Source organism: Marmota monax, unplaced genomic scaffold (assembly GCF_021218885.2).
Source record: "Marmota monax isolate L192 unplaced genomic scaffold, Marmota_monax_Labrador192_F-V1.1 WCK01_AAM20220418_F8-fsc00030, whole genome shotgun sequence".
NCBI lineage: Eukaryota > Metazoa > Chordata > Mammalia > Rodentia > Sciuridae > Marmota > Marmota monax.
In genome coordinates this window covers 10,243,631-10,265,588 of record NW_026691988.1, presented here as the reverse complement: position 1 = coordinate 10,265,588, position 21,958 = coordinate 10,243,631, and the positions used below count along the sequence as shown (strand labels likewise).

Here is a 21,958-nt window from a genome sequence, read left to right as displayed (position 1 = left end):
ATCACAGTTCAAAGCCAGCCTCAGCAACTTAGCAAGACCCTGTCTCAAATTTAAAAAAAGAAAGAAAGAAAGAAAGGCCTGGGAATATGGATCAGTGGTTAAGTGCCCCTGGGTTCAATCCTGGTAACAAAAGGAAAAAAAAAAAAAAAAGACAATGAAGCTAATGTTTGCTGCACTTTACAGATATCAGCTACTATGCTAAGCATCTTTTATGCACATCTTCAATTACACCTTATGCAACCACTATCAGTTGGGTACTAACCTCATTTTCTAAATCTAAAACAAAAATTAAACTCAACCTGAGTAAATGTACATGTGCACAAACTAAGGGGCAGAATGGGGATCCAAACCATGGTCTAAGTAACTTTAAAGCCCATACTCTTTTATTACATAGTATATAAATATGTAAAAGGCACAAAATTTACAAAGAAAGTTATAGAACCTCACATTTTATAAACACAGTTTACTTTTGAGGATTGAACCCTCATATTTATAGATTGAAAGACTACCCAATCTTCCAAACAGACAACAGACTCATTTTTAAAAGAATCATTTTATTAAAAATAGCAAATCTCACAAATACTTATTTAACATTTTTGTCACTGGCCATTGAAAAACACACCTGCGTGTGTACTGATTGTCTAGTGTAAACGAAGCTGGGCTGCCACAAGAGGCCTGTGCACCATCAACTTACGATCAATACTGGAATAAGTTTGATGAGCTCAGGAAGGATAAATCCCTTAGCCCTATCAAGAACATTTAGCACAAATGCATTTCAAGTATAACCCCATAAGGCAACAGTATCAAGCACAGGAGTACAACCTTTGCATTGCATTTTCTGATTAAGCCTTCATCAAGGCCTAGATCTCCAGTTACAGTGAATTACAGTGAGCACATTTACTAAAAGCAGTATGTGGATACAATCATTGCACTTGCACTTTAATTACTTGAATTCCTATTGTGGAAGATGATTCTGGATTCAGCTGTAAAATTAAAGAATGCCGCTACTGGATTCAGCTGTAAAATTAAAGAATGCCGCTTCTCTGCAAATCCCAAGAAGGCAAAGTGCATTTCAGTTTAGCTGGTAGAAGTATTTGGAACATCTTGTGCATCCGCCAAATGGAGTTTTTGTCTGAATTCATCAGTTAAGAAGATTTTCATTCTATAGTATGTACTTCTTTTAAATTTCAGGAAATTATATTCAGGAGCTAAGTATTTGAAAAGAAGGAAAGAAAAGAAATATATTTAAGGAAAAGCTGCTATGTTGCTATTGGGATCCTTGGATGTGGAAAGACAATTTTTAAATGCAGGAATTATACTCTGTCTATGCTTAGTCAATCACTACTAAAGATGATGTTCCAGATTCCAACAGAGCATTATTTTTTAATGCAGCAATAATCATTTTTATGATTTAGGAGATAATTAGAGTCAAATATGATGACTTACTGGATTAAAATAAATATTTGAGAAGACATCTCTTTATCATCTTTAGGAAAACAACTTCTTTGTAAGAGTCCAAATTAAGATAATCATGTCTCTAAAATATATTCTATAATCCCCTTAATCATTCTTTGAAAAAGAATAATATATGCAGGAAATCTGCATATACTATTTCCTGCATATATTATTCTTTTCCTTTCTCATCATCACCTCTTATTTTCCTTTCTCCTATACTACTTGTTACCTATTTTCTAAGACCTAATTTAAACAATAATAAGGATACACTGAGGACAATGCTAGCAATACATGAATGGTTGCAAAATGGATAGATGTAAGCACAGCCATAAAGGCATTCTAGTTCAGCGGGAAGGATGAGCCTTAACATAAAAAAACAAAAACAAAAAAAAAAAAAAAACAGACAATAAAATAAGGAAGAACGTTCAGTTAAGCTACATACAAAACACTTTATGGAAACCGCAGGCTTCAGTGTAATTTGATAAGGAGGAGAAGGAAGCCAGAGCAACTCCAGGCAGGAAGTACAACCTTAACAAAGGCATGCAGAGAGAATGAATGAATATGGTATTAAGACATTCAAAGAACCAGCTTCATGGGGATGAAAAACGTGATGTATAGGCTGTGACTAGATTACTGAGAGTCTTTAAAAAGTTGGACATGGTTTTAAAAATTGACAAGAAAGTAATGATTCAGGAAGATTAATTTATTAATAGTGCTATCTGAAGTCTAGAACAATATTATTCAATAAAATTATACTGCAAGCAGGGCACCGTAGCTCATGCCTGTAATCCCAGGGACTCAGGAAACTGAGTGAGGAGGATCATAAGTTTGAGGCCAGTCTCCCCAATTTAGCAAGACCCTGTCTCATAATTTAAAAAAATAACTAAGGGCTGGGAATGTAGCTCAGAGGTTAAGCACCCCTGGGTTCAATTCCTACCACCAAAACCAAAACCAAACAAAAACAAAACAGAAAAAAATTTTAAATTTTCTAGCTGTCATATTAAAAGGAAAAAAGAATGAACTTGATTGTAATAATGTATATTTTACCTTAATATATGTTTAAAAAATCATTTCAATATGTAATTATTACACAAATTGAAATATTTTCCATTCTTTTATGACAAATCTTTGAAATCAGATGTGTCTATTACACTCATAACACACTGCAATTCAGCTACATTTCATGTGTTCAATAGCCATGTGACTAGTAGCTACTATATCGAACAGTCAAGCTCTAGAGTAGGAACGGAAAATTCATAAGTTATGAAAACAGGCAATAAATAAATAAATTAGGTGACCTGTGTTATCATACAGAGAATGAAGAAAGAATGAAAGCAGACTGATGATACCTGACAGTTGCAGTTAAGAGATGGCAAGTAGATTTCATGTCCATGTCCAAGCTCAATAGGCAGAAAGTGCCATGACTGATTAATAATGTCAGCTATGGTTAGAGAAGGGATTTTGAAATATTCATGGAGACTGGAACAACAGATACAGTGATGACAAAGAAGGCAATTAGGAGGGGAAAGATTAATTACCACTAGAACATTTACCATATATGAGGAAACCAGGGTTGTCGCACTTTGTTCAAGGTTATATGCCATTTGCCAAGATTTAAAACCAAGTACTCCAAAACCTATACTTTTGTATTATCCCAGGCTGCCTTGTTTGTGGTGGACAAATCCCACCAAAGTTTGAATCAAGGAAAGTGATAAAACAAGTAAGCCTACATGTTTAACAAAAACTCAGATAAGAGGATAGGAGATAATAGTTGGGTGTCTTGGGCATAGAAAGAACATAAAGCATAAAAGGAATACAATGAAAAAAAAGAATAAGGAATGACTTCTAAGCAAAGTCCCTTATTTAATTCAAATCTTACCCCCTTTTCTTAAAGTCTTTCTTGATAATAACATCTTATATTAATCTATTAATCTCTCCCCATGGTTGATGTAGCTTCTCAAAAATTTATTTTCCTCATCTGCAGAATGGAGAATATAAATAACAACACCTGTGTTATGGTTTGGCTGTGAGGTGTCCCCCAAAAGCTTATGTGTGAGACAGAAATGACTGGGTGTGAGAGTCTTAATCCAATCAGTGAATTAATCCCCTGACATGAATTAACTGAGTGATAACTGAAGTGATACAGTGTGGCTGGAGGAGGCGGGAATTGGGGTATGGCTTTGTGGTATATATTTGTATCTGGCAAGTGGAGACCTCTCTCTCTGCTTCCTGATCATCATGTGAGCTGCTTCCCTCTGCCACATTCTTCTTCCGTGACATTCAGCCTCACCTTGATCCCTGAGGAATGGAGTCTGCTGTTTATGGAATGAGACCTCTGAAACCGTGAGCCCCTATATAAACTTTCGCTCCTCTATGTTGTTCTAGTCAAGTCTTTTGGTCACAGCAGTGAGAAAGCTGACTAAAACAACCTGCTTCCAAAGGTAAGACCAAATGAAGTAATATGTGTAAAATCCTTCACACAATACTTAGCAAATAGTAAGTATTTATAAAGGCTAGATGTTAATTGTTATTACTGGATTTGTATATACTTCCTTATTTCTTAATTGTTGTTACTACACAACTGAGTAATTAATAACAGTATATAATGTTATAGAAATAGTAATTTACATACATATATATTCCATATAGTTTGGAAATTTTCACATATACGTTCACATATTACAGAGATCTCTGAGATGTTAAACAACTTGCCCAATGTTATATCATCAAAATATGGAACTAACTATCAAATGATAAAATCTCTAGATGAATAGCCAGTATCCTTTCTATCTCATTATCTGGTTTAAAGGGGATTTTTTACTTCTCAAATTAAATATTCTGTATATATTCTGTAACTGGCATCATTTCTTATTACTCTAATGTTCCTACCATTATGTTCAAAAATACATTTTGAAAAGTTCCTGAAATAATTTTTCTAGATTGAAAAATTAAATCCTGAATATTGGTAAGCATTGTGTTTTCCTTTGAGCTATTCCTATATTATGCTTAGCACACTTAATTGTGAAAATGTTGGTTCATAAGCTACATACACATCCCTCAAGGCTGTAATTTGATGATACCTAATTTTCAATTTTATATATTTAAAATATTCTAGGTAATGTTATTAAGTATAGTATATTTTCTCTAGATCCAATAGCCAGTTCACCTCAGAATCTAATATTCAAATAATTTCTATGGCAACTAGCCTAATCCTTAATTATCATGACTTAAAAAATAATTAACTTAGTTTTTAAAGAGTTCAAAAACAATATAAAACAATGCAGAATAAAGCAGAAACAAAATTTCAGCACACAAAACATTGAGGAAATTCCATTTGGAAACCAAAGGGGAAGAGAGGTGGACCCGGTAAATATTTTGTATTTTTGTTCACTATACTTAAATAATACCTTTTTCTAAAATGTGATAGGGATTACAAATTACAAAATTATAAATTTTATAATTATAAACTATAGGCTTTTCATTGTTGCTAGTAGGCAAAGGATACATAGAAGAATTCAATTCTTCCAACTGTAAAACAAAGAAACAAAATTTTTATAAGATAAATATAAGTAATTATAAATATAAGTCATTGTTACCTCTATATTTTTAAGGATTTTTTTCATTTAATATTTCTTAAGAAAAACATTCAAAAAATTTCCAATATGGGAAATTCCCTTTTGCAAATTAATTAAAAAGTAGCTTTAGCTGGGCGCAGTGGCACAACATGTCTATAATCCCAACAAGTCAGGAGGCTGAAACAGGAGGATCATGAGTTCAAAGCCAGACTGAGCAATGGCAAGGTGCTAAGCAACTCAGTGAGATCCTGACTGTAAATAAAATACAAAATAGGGCTGGGGATGTGGCTTAGTGGTCAAGTACAAAAAAGGTAGCTTTATCATTTATGCAACATAATATGAGAAGAAACTGAAATCAAAGGCTAAAAACTGGAGTTTTGTAAGTATTCCCAAACCCATCCATAATTATAATAACTTCTAATAATAACTTTTAAAAGAAAAAGTTGCCATTTTAATTACACTATCTTTAAAACCTTCATGAATTACAAAACTATTTTATGTCATTCAGTTTTAAAGTATAAAGTATAATTTATCACTTTTTGTCTTTGTTTGGATTGCTATAACAAAATAACATAAACTGCCAAATATGGTGGTCTAGACTGTAATCACAGTGACTGGGAGGCTGAGAAAGGAGGATCACAAGGATCACAGGAGGATTACAACACTGGGGATGTAACTCAGTGGTAAAGTGTCCCTGGGTTCAATCCCCAGTAGCAAAAAAAAAAAAAAAAAAAAATTACCATAAGCAGATTTGGTGTCTGGTGACCTCCCACTTCCTGGTTCCAATATGGCAACCTCTCATTGTGTACTCACAGGTAGAAGGGGTAGGGGTCTCCCTCATGCCTCTTTGAATGGGCACTAATTCCATTCTTGACCTTTTTACTCCCAAAGGCCACCTCCCACTACCATAACCTTTGGGTTGAGAATTTCAACATATAATTTCTGGGAAGACACAAACATTCAAATCATAGTACACCTAACTTTACAGAAGGAAAAATTTGAATTACAAAAAATGTTAAAATTGTTCAGTGTTACACAGTATAATCTAAATATAAGCCTTGAACTAAACAAAGGTTTTTTCTGGCTTCAAATTCAGTGTTCTTTTTACCATATCATAGTTACTTTCCTACAGTGCATAGCAAACTAACCTATATTTGCTAAGAGGAATAAAACAAAACAAACTGGTAAAAAGAATGCTTGCAAGACTGAATACAAAAAACCTGAAAAATAAAAAGAGTAGAGGCTTGAAATTTTAAAAGTATGGGCATACAGTTTCCCTTGAATTTGCTTATTCAAATGACAGAGAAAAGCAACAGTAGACCCTTCTTATCATTAGTAAATATGAAATTTAAAACTAAAGTATGTTGAATTTGTTTTATTTATGTTTGTCTCGAAAAGCATTTAAAGAGACAACTGAACTAACAATTCTCAGTCCAACAATCTTACAAGATATTGGGGCTGAAAAATGACTACTCCCAAAATTCATGTTTTAGTGTTCACCCATAATATTTCAGAATGAGTATACTTGGAGACCAGGCCTTTAAGAGGTAATTAAGTCAAAATGAGGTACTTAGAGTGGGCCCTAATCCAATGTTACAGGTGCCCTTAAAAAGGAGAGGGAATTTTGACAGGTGTGCACAGAGGTAGAATGCCATGTGAATACGAAGGTCACTATCTAGAAACCAAGGACAAAGACTTCTGAAGAAACCAACCTTGTCAACCCCTTGAACTCCAACTTTCAGCCTCCAGAACTGTGAGAAAATAAATTCCTGTTGCTTAAGCCACCCTGTCTGTGGTACTTGGTTATGGCAGCCTACCAAACTCATATACATGGCAATGTACTAAATTACCATAGACACCCAACACAGTTCTGTATTTAAAAATAAGTAACCACCACCTAAGTAAAAATAACACAAAGAATATTAATCATTTTAGGTAAAGTTCTTTTTTTAAAATATTTTTTTAGTTATTAATGGACCTTTATTTATGTGCAGTGCTGAGGATTGAACCCAGTTCCTCACATATGCTAGGCAAGCGCTCTACTACTGAGCCACAACCCCAGCCTGAGGTAAAGTTCTTTGACTACTATCATCTCTAAAGATCTGTACATATATATGTATACAACATTTTTACATGTAATATCTGTGCATATATAATATGTGCATAAGCAAATATTTCCTTTTTATATTTGCCAGTTTTCTGAAAATACATGTTTAGACATAAGTATAATTATTTCCTTAGGATACATTTCTTTGGAAAACGTACTTTTTAAAAAAGTAAAGTACAATATGGATAAAACCTGAAAATACTAAGTCAAACAATACCCTTAAGGCACATATTTTGTATAATTCCATTTATATAAAATTCCACAGTAGGCAAATCCATAAAGGCAGAAAGTAGACTGGGGGTTTCTAAAAGATGGGGAGAGCGGGGGAATTGAAAGGTACAGGCTTCTTTTGGGGGTAATTAACATGTTCTGAAATTAAGACAGTGATTACATCTGCACAACACTATGAATATACTAAAAACCAGTAAATTGTACACTTTAAAGTGTTTAAAAGGTGAGTTTTGTACAGTGAAATTTATTGCCATATTTTTTTTTAAAGAATAGAGAAAAATAACTATACTTACATCAGACAGAAGCCTGTCCAGATTGGAATCACTGGCTGTTTTTCTCTTATCCTCAGGAAGTTCCTCTAACTCCCCATAGAGCTCCAAATTCAAGCGAGCTAATTTCTCTTGCATTCCCCGAACATGTTCCATCTGTTCTATGGAACATTCATTTCCTGGGGAACATTCCAGAACATTAATAAAGATTAATGTTAAAACTAATAGCCTTGAGGAAAAACATATAAACTCTGGGTGCTCTAAAAGAAATCCATGTTTTTTCTTTTGTAAATTATTTGCATATTTTCTATGTATAATTACAAATCAAAAACACCATACTGGGGATTGAACTTGAACCCTGGGGCACTCTACCACTGAGCTTCATCCCCAGCCCTTTTCATTTTTTATTTTGAGACAGCATCTCACTAAGTTGTCAAGGCTGTCCTTGAACTTGTCTCAGCTTCCTGAGTTGCTGGGATTACAGGCATGCGCACCATGCCTGGCACAAATCAAATTTTTTATCAGGAAAACAATAACCAACCTAATAATTGACCTTGTTCACTAAAAGAAAATATGTATTTTTTTTTTAAAAAAGCAAAATCTTTCCTTAAGTAATAAAAATATTTTTATTCAATAGCAATATAATATATAGAAGCAACAGCACCGTCTAATTAAGTTCAATTTGACAACTAACATTTGAATTGACTGACACAACATTTTATGAGAGAAATTAAGATTTCTACCAGAACTTCAACCATGAATCATTTTTTCCAAGCAATTATATATTCTTCCTTTAGAAAATATTTATGAAGCATGAAGAATGTTATGAAGCAAGAAGAACATAATGTAATTTTTTTTGGCGGGGTGGGTACTGGGGATTGAACTCAGGGGTACTTGACCACTGAGCCACATCTCCAGCCCAATTTTGTATTTTATTTAGAGATAGGGGTCTCACTGAGTTGCTTAGTGCCTTGCTTTTGCTGAGGCTGGCTTTGAATTTGCAGTCCTCCTGCCTCAGCCTGCTGAGCCACTGGGATTATAGGCATGCACCACCATGCCCGGCTATAATGCAATGTTTTTGATCATATACACAATAGTGCAAGGCAACTTGCTTGGTAAAGGATAGATCTTACATGATTTACTGACTAGAGTGACATCATCTGCCCACAAGAACAAATTTATGTATATATTACATAGTACACATCCTTACCCAGTTTAAGTACAGCCACTGCAAACTCATGATACTATAATAAAAAAAAAAAAAAAAAAAAAGAGCTTTCTATTTTTCCTGAATGTACTAAACAGGCATAGTTCAGCTAAAGTTAAAATACATATCTTGAGTCAATATGAATTAATGTAGATTATACTATAGTTTCCTGTAGTGAACTTTATAACTTAATTCATTAACTATACTATAGTATGTTAAGGACTACTAATATTTAAAATTAGTTACAGTTCTTTCAAAATCATCCTTTATTCACAGTAAATGTCTTCTATTTTAACTATTAGTAACCTGGAAGAACAAATACCTCAAGATATGTGTGTGTGTGTGTGTGTGTGTGTGTGATATAAGGGGTGTGTGGGGGAGAGAGAGAGAGAAAAAAATATATATATAGTAAGAATAAAAATATAAAGCAATTGAAGCCACAAGGGGAAAGATGGGTGAGTCAGAAAATGGATGAAGGTAACCTAAAAGCAACAGAAGCACCAGAAGACTAAAAAGTAATAGATGGAGGAGAAACAATAAACAATAGAAAAAGCATTCTGCAAGATGAAAGATGAGTCAGCAAGTAAGAAAGCCTTACTGAATCCCAGGCAGCTGGTGAGAAAAGACAAAGACCTAAGCACATGTTGATAAATGCCTAAACTTTAAAGATTAAAAAAGGTCTTTTAAGTATCAATGCAGAAAAAAATTATTACGTACTAAGAAAGAATCCAACTGGCAAATAAATCTCATGGTGACACTTACAGATAGCAGTAGAGTACCAGACACATAAGAAAGGACTTCAGTTCAAACAAAGTTACCTACATAGCAAGAATTGTGTAGGGAGGTAGGAAAGAAGTAAAAGTGATCTAAAGGGAACATCTCAAGGATGGGAAGGAAGAAAGAAGGAGAGAGGAAAGTCAAAGAATTCTTCAGATACCACCATACCGGGATGAGGTAGTGCTAAAAGTAATGTGCTTTTAATGTATTCTTTTCAACATACTATATAAAAGACTACAAATCCAGAAACAATAAAAAAAAAAGATAGACATAGTTGAGTATGCAAAAAATTAAAACTTTTACAAAGTTAAATTGCTCTTGGCAATTGACAACAACAGGATAAATAACCAAATTCAAAACTGAATGAAATACTAAAAAGAGCAATCCAACTGCTTACCAAATACACAAAAATACTCAAATTCAGTAGAAATTTTAATACTGTTAGCTCAACACAGTGACACCAAGTTGAAATACTGGTAACTCAGAAGGCTAAAGCAGGAGGGCTACAAGTTTGAGGCCAGCCTCAGCAACTTAGTCAAACCCTGTCTCAAATACCTGTCTGCCTATCTCTATATCTACATATCTACATATATATGTACAGAGAGAGTTGGGGTACTGGAGATGTAACTCAGCATCCATGGGTTTAATTGTCAGTACTAAAAGCTTAAAATAAATAAATAAATTTAAAGAATCTTAATCGATGCCAACAGAGTAGCAAAAATTAAGACACAATACTATTAAAGACACTATACAAAACTGTTCTTGATGGGAATTTGGGAAAAAACCCTTTTTTTCTGTACCTTTTCTTTATTCAACAATATCTGATGGAACTCTTTTGTAAACTGCTGCTAGAAATGAGAAATGTAAGGGTTTTTTTTTTTTTTTTTTCTTTTTTGGAAAGCAATCTGGACACTTCAATTAAAATTAAAATTACATATATGCTGTGACCCAATAATTCCACTCATGGTAATTCTTTGCAAAGAAATAAAAGTACCAGAATAAGAATTAATCTAAGAATCTTCACTGTGGAAGCCAAGCATAGTGGAGCACATCTGTAACCCCAGTTACTTAGAAGGTTGAGGTAGGAGGAACCCAAGTTCAAGGTTAGCCAGGGAAACTTAGTGAGACCCTATCTCAAAATAAAAAAAATAAGGGGCTGGGGTTGTGGCTCAGTGGTAGAGCATTTATTTGCCTAGTATATGTGAGGCACTGGGATCGATCCTCTGCATCACATAAAAATAAATAAGTAAAAATAAAGATATTGTGTCCATCTACAACTAAAAAAATTACTTAAAAAATAAAAATAAATAAAAAGGGCTGAGAATGTAGCTCAGTGGTAAAATGCCCATGTGTTCAATCCTTAGTGCCACAAAAAAAAAAAAAAAAAAAAAGGTTCACTATACCTTTGCATTTAGTGGCTCAGAGATGTGAACAATAGGAAAATGATTGAAATAAAGTAGAGCATATTCATAACTATGTAGCAATTAAATTGCTACTATGTAGCAATTAAAAGGAGACTGTATTAGAGCTGTGCAGAGAGTTCCATCAAATATTGTTGAGTAAAGAAAAGGTACAGAAAAGTATACATAAGGTCCCATCTATGTAAAACAATGAAAACAAAAATCTGTGCGTGTGTCTGCGTGTCTAAATATTGACATCCATGCAGATTATAACCTGGGGAAAATATACAAAGATGTAACCTAACTGTTAACATGGTTAACTGGTTGGGGAGAAGAGGAGAGATGGAAGAAGCAGAAGGCATAAGAAAGGGGAAAAGGAAGTCAATCAATTAAAAACATGGGTGAGGGAAAGTCCACGCTTCCATAAATCAATATATATGTTAATGACAAACATCTTAAAAAATAGTAAAGAGAAATATTTACTGCTTACCAAATGCTTGAAGTTTTCCAGAGTGGAAATCATTCAGAAGACTCAGGAGCCCTCGCTCCATTTCCTGAACGTCGGAGACATCAGTGAGGAAAGAGTGCTGAATGGGAGTTGGCTGAGCACCTTTTCCTTCTCCACTCTGAGGTTTGGTCTTTTCTTTCATCACTCTGCAGAGATGATGCAATTAATTCTAGTTACAGATTTTCAGGCTATTCTAGATTTAATTTTTGCTTAATTTTTCCCTTAAGAACAAGAAATCAGAAAAAAGTCAATACTAAATAAAACCAGTAACTTCAAGCCATAGACCAGGAAAAAAACAATCAGGGGAGAGGAAGAACAAGTTGTGAACATCTCAAACAAATGCATGGAATACACTTTCTTATTCATATGAAAGCTGTGGGATTTTTTTTTTTTTTTTTTTGGTACTGGGGATTGAATCCAGGGGTGTAACGTTCCTAGCCTTTTGTTTTTTTAATTTTTTATTTTGAGACAGGGTCTCAATAAGTTCCTTAGGGCCTTGCTAATTTGCAGATGCTAGCCTTGAACTTGTGATTCTCCTGCCTCCAATGGCTGGGATTATTGGCACGTACCCCATATCCGGCAAAAAGTTTGATTAATACATTTATATGATACACTATTTCTCTGGACTATAAAAAATTGAAAAGAAAATTAGTCTTTTTTACTAGCTTATGTTTCATTATTTCATTTTTCAGTAAAACATCTTCCCCTTCTGAACTTTGCCCTATTTGTTTCTTGAATTATCAGTAATTCCACAAATGATTATGGGGTCCCTACTCTGTAGCTGACATACCAGAAGTGCCCAGTCTAAGGACAAAGGAAGACATTTAAATATATAGTCACCATATGATGCAGTGCTAAAAACCTCTTGTAATCCTCGACCCCTCCACTTCATAAGGCCCCCACATGCTATCATGAAGTCCTATTGATTATACCCATAAATTATCTAATTTTCCTAGTTCTCTCCTTTGCCACTGCCTTCTTAACCCCCCTCCCTTCTTCTTCTTCTTTTTTTTTTTTTTTTCTCTCTCTCTCCCTCCTTGGTGCTAGGGCCTCCTGTGTCTAGGCAAGGCCTCTACCACTGAGCTACATCCCCAGCCACCATCATAGCTCTTGTCCTAATGACTCCAGCACCTTCCCAACTGGTCTCCTTATCTCTGTGTGTGGTCTCTGATCCCCCTTCCTGCCTCACAAGGCAGCCAGGTCCACTTCTTAAAAATCAAATCATATCATATAATTTATACCCTTCAGCTTTGTACTGCTTCCTAAGTCCCATATCCTTAAGAAATCCTATCTTCTCCTGTCTGTGCTCTAACTACTACCCTGAATCTCTTTAGTTTTCTAGAAACATTCTGTCTTCTTACATGCTAATCCTCTGCCTACATTCACATCTTCTGCTTACTGCCACCCTTGCCAGGTGACCTCCCACACATCCTTTAAATCTGTTTAAATACTGTTTCCTCAGGAGGGCCTTTTAGGAACCCTGAGACTAATTATCACTTATTGCACGTCTGGCATATGCCAGGCTCTCAACTACTTGAATGACAGTGCTATCTATGCACACTGCCATATAAAAGCAAAGAGCAGGTCATACAGCCCAGGGTAAGCTAGGAGGGCTTCCTCAAGGTGATATGTGAGTGAAGGCTTAACAAGCAAGGAGGGGTTAAATAGGCAAAAAGGAAAAGGTATTGTTGTGATATCTTTAAAACCCAATATAAACTACAGATTCTTGGGGTGTGTGTGTGTGTGTGTGTGTTACTGTTTTTTTCTTTTATTTCAGTACTTGGGATTGGACACAGGAATGCTTATCACTGAGCCACAGACCCAGCCCTTTTTATTTCTTATTTTGACACAGGGTCTTGCTAAGTTGCCCAGAAGTTGTGATCCTCCTACCTCAGCCTTTGGAGCTACTGAGATTGTAGGTATATGCCCAGGTGTACTTATCACTGAGCCACAGACCCAGCCCTTTTTTACTTCTTAATTTGACACAGGGTCTTGCTAAGTTGCCCTGAAGTTATGATCCTCTGGTACCTCAGCCTCTGGAGCTTCTGAGATTGTAGGCATATGCCACAGCATCCAGTCTCAATTATGTTTATATAACACTAAAGACATTTTATCCACAACTGTACTTACCACAATGAGGATAATCTAAGTATATATATATGCCTGGGAAAAGCACTGGACAAAAGAAAGAAAATAATAATTCTTAAGAAAAAATTTAGAATTCAAAGGCTGTTGTTACACTAACAGTTCTTTACAAAGTAAAGTTTGCATTTTCTGTAAGTTGTGTTAAATCACATTATCCAAAATACTGTTCATGACCCAGTAACATCAATCTTACCTGTGAGCTTACTGGAAATGCTCATGTGAGGCCCCATCTCAGACTGATTCAGAATCTATATTTTATTTTTGGGCACTTGGGATTGAAACCAGGTGTGCATTACCACTGAACTATATTCCTTATCCCTTTTTATTTTACATTTAGAGACAGAGTCTTGCTGAGTTGCTTAGAGCCTCATTACGTTGTTGAAGCTGGGCTTAAATTTTCGATCCTTCTGCCTCAGCCTCCTCAGTCACTGGGATTATAGGTATGCCTCACTGCACCAAGCTAGAATCTGCATGTTAAAGAAATCCACATTAAATTCTGAGATAAACCACTATAAAATGTAAGGTTTCTTTTTTTTTTTTTTTTTTTTTTTTAAGAGAGAGTGAGAGAGATAGAGGTAGACAGAGAGAGAATTTTTTAATATTTATTTTTTTTAGTATTTGGCGGACACAACATCTTTGTTTGTATGTGGTGCTGAGGATCGAACCCGGGCCGCACGCATGCCAGGCGAGCGCGCTACCGCTTGAGCCACATCCCAGCCCCAAAATGTAAGGTTTCAATATAATAAATATATTTTTCTCCTCTCAAATTTGGAAGTTTTATTGAAGAAACGGTTTCACATCAATTCACTGTTTAACAACCCTCTCAAAAAAGAAAAAAACCACAGAAGGTAAAACAAAACCGATTATTCCTACTTCAATGCTTTTGGTTATGTCTCATTGCCTCACTTTATGTTAGGACAATTTAATACCAAAAATCATACAATGAAATTACAAAATTGCAAAGCCCCACTGTGAATATAGTCAGGCACACAATGATGATCAATACAGCTTTAGTCCTCAGAAAGCCTACATTCTAGAAAATAGGGGAATAAAATTACCAGGTAACAAATGACAATAATATCAGTTTTTAAACTGCTATTAAGAATTTAGAGAAAGGCAAGTTGTGGTGGTGCATACCTGTAATTTCAGCTACTCTAGAGGCTGAGGCAGGAGGATCCCAAGTTCAAGACCAGCCTGGGTAATTTAACATAACCCTGTATCAAACTTAAAAATTAAAAGGACTAGAGATGCATCTCAGTGCTTGGTTGGCATATATAAGGCCCTAAGTTCAATCCCAGTACAAGAGGGGGCCGGGGAGAAAGAATGAATTAATTAATTTAAAGAAAGGAATTCTTGCCTTAAAATTTCTTAGCCTTCTTTCTCTACCAATTATAACTTTATTCAAAATCTGACTCTAAAACTGGGCACCTGAATTCCCAGCAACTTGGGAGAGGTTGAGGTAGAAGGATCAGGAGGATTACATATTTGAGGCCAATCTCAGCAACTTAGTGAGCCCCTAAGCAACTTAGCAAGACCTGTCTCAAAATAAGAAATAAAAGGAGCTGGGGATATTGAACCCTGGATTCAATCCACACTACAAAAAAAAAAAAAAAAGGGAGGAGGAATTGACTCAATATTTTACTGTGAAAATGTGAAAGAAGAATTCACCTTTTTAACTTTGGTCGCTGTGAAGTTGACTGTGATGCTGGATTTGAAAACCCTGTGCTCTTACTAACTGGAATGGCATTTTTTTTGGCATTAACAACCTGAGTAGAATGGGCACTAAAAGATTTTGGACTCCTCCTCTTCACTTTCCGATCTTCCATTGTTTTAAGTTCCTTGTTACACCAAGGCCAGCTTCTTAAGACCTAAGTAAAGAAACACAGTAATTGTATACATTAGCTACAATATGAAAGAGATTCAAAGACCCACTCAAAGGAGGATTAAGAATTTCAGAGGTCATTAGAAAGTAAGAATAAGGATCCCTTAAGTTTGTGTGATATACTTTATACATTTTTTAACCATTTTCTTAATTCACTTTTCCTACAAATATTTGCTGATTCTCTCCCATGAGCCAGGTCCTATTATGAATATTGAGGAACAGCACTAAATACGACAAAGTTCCTGCCCTTGAGAAGCAAACATTACACAAGGTGCACAATATATATAAACAATAAAACAAGTCATTCGTGTTATATCCCGGCCTGACTCAAGTTTTAGGTGGCCTTTAGGTCTCCCTTTCAAAATGTATTCTTAGAAAAAACAACTCAGATTCAGACAGATGTATAATTTTCAGGGTATCAGAATTTTAAATAACAACTAGAAGTCTTATTTCAATTACCAAGCAAACATTAGTTTGTACCTAGAAGTAAGACTGATTCTAGCTAGATTCTAGCTCTATGATCAAGTGCAGTTCTATAAAATCAAGCTTGTTTCTCACCTATTTTGAATACTTAAATATACTACCAATGTCTAAGGAAACATGAATCATATCTTTGGTTTTGCTCATATTTTTAAAATTAACACTATAAAGTTACAGATGTCCCTTTCATGGGGAATATGTGTAAGGCTTTATATTTATCTCAATACTGTCCCATTACTTCACATATTAACCAGTTTTATTTCTTAACTCAGATATCCCAAAATGTCCTTCTACATTTGTTTTATTTTTGCATAGGCTAATTTTTTCTTAATTCCATTAACTCATTTATCATAAAAATGAGAAATTCAGATGGCTATATACCCTATCAAATTGTACATTGCCTCAGGAACATTAGACCTTTTAAAAAATATCGTGTTGTATTTAATCATGCTGTGACTGTTCAAAAAGATTCAAACCCTGCTGTCACTCCTAAAAGTTATTTGAGAATTTTAATGAAAATAGATTTTCTTTTTTGCTATTGTCTGAACTCAGTACCATTAGCCCTGGAAATTAAAATGCTGAGTTTTGATTGACTCTAGACAATCACGAGTTTAGCTATGATACCTCCAAAAAAGAAAAGGCTTTCTGGGAAAGATGCCAGTGCCCAGTCTCTAATTCCAGACACCAACTGTAAATCCATTTAAATATTGGCAAACAGTATTTCTCCTAACAAGCATTTTTAGGCCAGATGCCTTGGCCAAAACCTGCAATTCCAGCCACTCAAGAAGCTGGGACAGGAGGATCACAAATTCCAGGCCAGCCTTGGTAACTCTGTCTCAATCAATCAATCCGTCAATAAAAGGAATGGGGAATTAACTCAGTGGTAGAAAGTTCGTGGTTCGATCCCCAGTACTGGTGGGAGAAATGAAAGCATTTTTTAGTAATAAAACACTCATATGGGGTTTGTTTCAACATGCAAATTAAATGGAACTATAAAAGGCAACTGAATAGAGACAATAGGGTATCAGTTCTCCAAAGAGGCAAGGGTCTGCATACATTTATGATACACATAAACACATTGGCCTTTAAATTTTAAGATGGTAATAATACAGCCTTGTATGGTGGCAGATGCCTGTAAATTCCAGCCACTCCGAAGGCTGAGACTGGAGGATCACAAGGTCGTGACCAGCCTTAGCAACCTGGCTAGATCCTATCTCAAAATGAAAAATAAAAAGGACTGGGGACGTAGCTCTGTGATAAAGTGACCGGGTTCAATCCTCAGCAACCCCTCCCAAAAAGGATGCTAACACATTTGGCGACCCACGATCAAGGGAGGAAAAAAAAGAAAACCTAAGAAGTAAAGTAACGCAAATAAACTGTGACCTCAGGCAATGGTGTTCTGCGGGGCCAAGGCTTGAGATTTATTCGTTTAGTGAAGGTAACATGTGTCACAAAACCACCGAAATCCTTCTTGTATACCAAGCAGCAAGGAACGTTTTAGAGAAGGCGCAAACCGTTCAGGCTTACAAACTAATTTTGGGTGCCAGACCCTGCCTCCAAGCAGGACCAGGGAAAGTCCCTCTGGACTTCACCCCATTCCCCTTTCCCAGTCCTCCAAAGCGATGACCCATCACCATCCCAAAGCCAGCAGTGACCTAAGGGGGCCTTAAGGAGGGCGTGGCGGGGTTTCCTTTGCTTTCATTACCTACCCGAGGAAGTAGAGGGTCCGGGTCCCTTTCCTCAACCCGCAAAGATCCGGGAACCTCGGACGCCACTGCCGCAGCTGCAGCTAGATCCCAGGTCACATCTCCAGACCCGCGGCAGCGCAGCGCCCCTTGTTTACGGAAGTGACACAAGGAGGCGGTGCCTTCGTACCCTGGGCGGGAGCCCTGCCCCTTCCTGCTCCAACAGTGTCTCTCGGGTCTCCGCCCTCGGCACCTCATTGCTTCCCCCGCCCTTCCTTCAGCTGTGACTCTGAAAGGCGTGGAAAGGAGGACCCATGACCGGCCGTTGCACTTTAGGCTCTGTGGTCGAGACACAGGGCGTGATAAAGAGTGGCCGTGGAGCTGGGAAAGGTGAATGTAGTACCCTTACAGGACGCAGCCCCGCCCCTGAGGCGAGACTCAGCCCCACGCACTACAATTCCCAGCATGCTATTCGTTTAAAGCCGGGCGCGGAGCAAAGTGTCGCCATAGCAACTGTTCCTGATTGTTTCCGATTCGCTGCCCCAACTCTAGTAGGCTAAACCGACTCCGGTTGGAGGGCCGCGGGAAAAACGAGGTTGTGATCAGGTCGCTGAGACCCTAAGTGTTACTAAGTTGTTACTACCGTTAGTAGCGGCTCTGTCCAGGTACTACACTTGCGTTATCAATAAAACTCACTACAATTTTATGAGGTAGGTGTCCTAATCCCCCCACAGGAATCTCTGAGGGAAGTCAATCCAAGTAGCCAGAGACGGTCTCCGACTGTACTTTTCCCCTGGACAAGGAATTGCGTGTTGAGAGAAGGATTTACCCTGAATGGGAGAAGAAATCCATTTTTCATTCCCTGGTCTGGGTAGCCTTCCCTGTGTGGAGGTTGGAGATGGGAAATTTTAGATTCTTTCAAATTGAAGGGACTTTGAAGGAACACCGCCTTGGCTATTTGCTAATGAGGTTATGTCAATGCCAGAGAGAAAAGGCAAAGATGAATCCAAGTCTCCTGGTTTCTAGTATGGATTGTTCTTCCACTACCCTCCATTTTTAAATTATGATTGATTTGGGGTGTGTGTGAGTGTGATGATTGAACCCAGGGGACGCCTTACCACTGAGCTACATCCCCAGCGCCCTACATTTTTTTTTAGACCCCGAGTTTCACTAAATTTCCCAGGCTGGCTTCTAATTGGCAATTCACCTGTCTCAGCCTCCCCAAGTAGCTGAAATTAAAAGCGTGTGTGGGACACTGCCCCTGGCAGACAGAACAAAACCAAAAAATTTAAAACACAGAGCAAACACTCACGTACTCAGTATCCAAAATGAACAGATGTCAAAGTTTTGTCATTTTACAGTTTTAGACGAAAGAAATAGAACATTAGAGTAAAAGTGGGTGCCCACTCTACTAATCTCCCAAGAGGCAACTAGGATCAGGAATGAAAATGAATCCTTTTTTTAAAAATATTTATGTTTTAGGTGTAGATGGACACAATACAATGCCTTTATTTTTATGTAGTGCTGAGGATTGAACAGGTCCAGCCCGTGCTAGGCGAGCACTCTACCGCTGAGTCACAATCCCAGCCCCTGAAAATGAATCTTAATAAACTAGGTTTCTATATTTAAAGCATTACTATGTGTTTATAAACAATACATGAAATGGCTTTGGAATGTTGAAGTTTTACATGAATGCTATTGTATTTTGTGAATTGATCTGCAACTCAATATTTTTCACCCCATTCTATGTTTTTAAAATCTATCTATATTGCTTTATATATTTACTTCATTTTTTGCCAATATAATCAAAATAGGTTTGCTACAAATTATTTGGAACTCCTATATTGATGAATATTTAGATCTTTTCCCATTTATTGCTATTACAATCAATGCCCTGGGATACATTCTTATCAGTATCTTTTCTCAGAACCCTACAGTGCTGGGCATGGTGATTCACACCTGCAATTGCAGCTAGTCAGGAAGCTGAGGCAGAAGGATAGCAAATATGGGACCAGCCTGAGCTACTTAAGGAGATGCTACCTAAAAATAAAAAGGGTTTGGATGTAGTTTAGTGGTAGAACACCCCTGGGTTCAATCCCTAGTAACAAACAACAACAACAGAAAAAAAAACCCTGTAGTCAGAGATCTGTGTTCTTGATAAAAGAAATTAACAATAAATTAGGAGGCAAATAAGACTATCATTTGATGGTTAAATGCCTTGAAATAGCAGTTTAAAGTCATAGGGAGTTATTGTAAGGAGTGGGGTACTGAAGGATGAATATCAGGGGAGGCCTTCCTGAAAAGACAACTTCTAGGTTGAGATCTGAATGAAGCTCCTGATCCAACCTTGGAATGATCTAGGAGAGGAACATCCCTGAACAAAACATATCCTGAAGTTCAGGTCTTAAGACACAAGTGAGCTTGGCATGTTTGAGGAAGCAGTAGATTGGCCTTCCTGCCAAAAGATCTAATGCTTAGGAACTAAAACTTAGTTTTAGTTCTTAAAACTTATCATTTAGGATAGTTTGTGATTCTGCAAATTCATGTTTTAATCCAATTTCAAACTTATTCTTCCTTTTAAGGCTAAGAGTAATTGACAGGATTAGGGGATGGTTATCACCAAGGTAGGTGGTCATTTCCACAAATTCTTGTAATAGGAGCACTCCAATTTCTGAAGGCTGTGTTAACCAGAAAACAAAAAATATATCATGGGTTATACTTCATACTTCATCATGACCCTTCCTTCAGTTTTCTCTCCTTTTCTAGAAGTTTAGACCAAGTTCACCAGTATTCGCATGAAGTACCAAAAGACTGCCAAGAAACACTTGAAGGACTAACTCATAATATGTTAATGGAAGTGGAAGGAAAGAAGGGAGACAGGGAGAGCAGAAGGGAAGCCAGGAGGCCACCATGACACTTTATATCTGTGTAACAAGTAAGTTTGTGAAATGGTAGGGGGATAGCTCAATGGTAGAGCCCCTGCTTAGCACAGTGAGGCCTTGGGTTCAATCTCCGTTATTGGAAAATACACATAAATACCAAAGAAGTTTGTTTAAAACCCAAATTCCTACCACTCTGCCTTTTAAGAAGTTGGCATGATTTCTGTCACTGGAAAAATAAATCTGTATGTAGAGGCAAGAAAGGAGGTAAAACTCAAGGTAGATGACCGGTTATGGGGTCACAATGACAACTGGACACACACAGATATGTAGGAAGCTGAGTTTGAGGATATGAAATTGAGAAAGTCAACTTGCCCTGTGTAATAAAGGAGGAAAAATCGCTCCCTGGAGTGTGGGGGTTGAGTGTTGTTGCTAAGAAACAGCAAAGAGAGGGTGGCAGAAGAAGAAAAACTGGTTAAAATGATAGGTAGAAGGAGGACTTTTAAAAGAGCAAGGAATTTTAATTTTAATTTGTAATTGTTAGTGTTACTGTAAACACACATACATGCTACTCATACTTCCAAATGTCATGGATGAAAAGCTTTATGTGGATGAGTCATTATAGAACTAAAGTAAAAAAGGTTGTGCTCTGTATCCTTGGAGATATAGTGAACAAAAACAAAATGTATATCAATAGTCTATACCCTGAACTGCCTCATATGAAGCAGGAACTTAGCATCCACAGTGAATGGGAAAATTGCAAACCACTTTCTACCCTACACTTAGAAGGACACATATGTGTTTTCTGCTATATACAGGTAGGGTTAGTTTTAATCGAATTTTAATTTTAAAGGGCAGTGGTTCCTGGGATGACATCTGATAATCTACCTGTCTTTTTTTTTAAATATATTTTTTAGTTGTTGATAGACCTTTATTTTATTTATTTGTATATGGTGCTGAGAATAGAACCCATTGCCTCAAACATGCTAGAGGCAAGTGCTCTACCACTGAGCCACAACCCTAGCCCCAATCTACCTGTCTTTACCTCTAGTCTGTCTGTTATTCAAGGAGGGAACTAGGTTATATAATCTTTATATTCATGAAATCTAACATAGTGTTTGGCATATAAAAGAAACTTAGCAAATATTTATTAAATGAATGGATAAATGAGAAAAAATTAGGCCTAGATTAGGGCAGGGTTCAGAATGGCATGATTATATCACATGTCACCATAACTCAGGCTTTCAATCCAGAATTATGAAGATGCTCTTAGCTATACCTGCTTCTGGTCTCCAGGTGGCAGTATTTTATCACATTAAATTGTTTTGAGAAACCAGATTGCGTTTTTCTGAAACCAG

General features: G+C 36.6%; 1 protein-coding gene across 2 annotated transcripts; it reads right to left on the bottom strand.

Moving 5' to 3' along the window:
• Nucleotides 1-534: 534 nt before the first annotated feature.
• Nucleotides 535-17,899, bottom strand: Ccdc28a (coiled-coil domain containing 28A). 2 transcript variants are annotated; one of them, XM_058581576.1, is made up of 6 exons: nucleotides 17,746-17,899; nucleotides 15,343-15,542; nucleotides 11,512-11,675; nucleotides 7,662-7,816; nucleotides 4,961-4,983; nucleotides 535-1,132 (listed from the first exon to the last, which is right to left on the bottom strand). In XM_058581576.1, the coding sequence occupies exons 2-6, from the start codon at nucleotides 15,498-15,500 to the stop codon at nucleotides 1,078-1,080; spliced, it is 555 nt and encodes a 184-aa protein (XP_058437559.1). In that variant the 5' UTR covers nucleotides 15,501-15,542; nucleotides 17,746-17,899; the 3' UTR covers nucleotides 535-1,077. The 2 variants fall into 2 exon arrangements, with proteins under 2 accessions (XP_058437559.1, XP_046306301.1); XM_046450345.2 differs by lacking the exon at nucleotides 4,961-4,983 and having other exon boundaries at nucleotides 1,070-1,208.
• Nucleotides 17,900-21,958: the final 4,059 nt, after the last annotated feature.

What these genes read in the sequence shown, in the direction of transcription:
- Ccdc28a (XM_058581576.1), bottom strand. Translation starts at nt 15,500, where the DNA reads ATGGAAGATCGGAAAGTGAAGAGGAGGAGTCCAAAATCTTTTAGTGCC. An exon ending in TGGACAGGCTTCTGTCTGAT is followed by an intron (nt 4,984 to 7,661) that starts GTAAGTATAGTT and finishes TTTGTTTTACAG; the next exon opens with TTGGAAGAATTGAATTCTTC. An exon ending in GAAGAATTGAATTCTTCTAT is followed by an intron (nt 1,133 to 4,960) that starts GTATCCTTTGCC and finishes TGATGAATTCAG; the next exon opens with ACAAAAACTCCATTTGGCGG.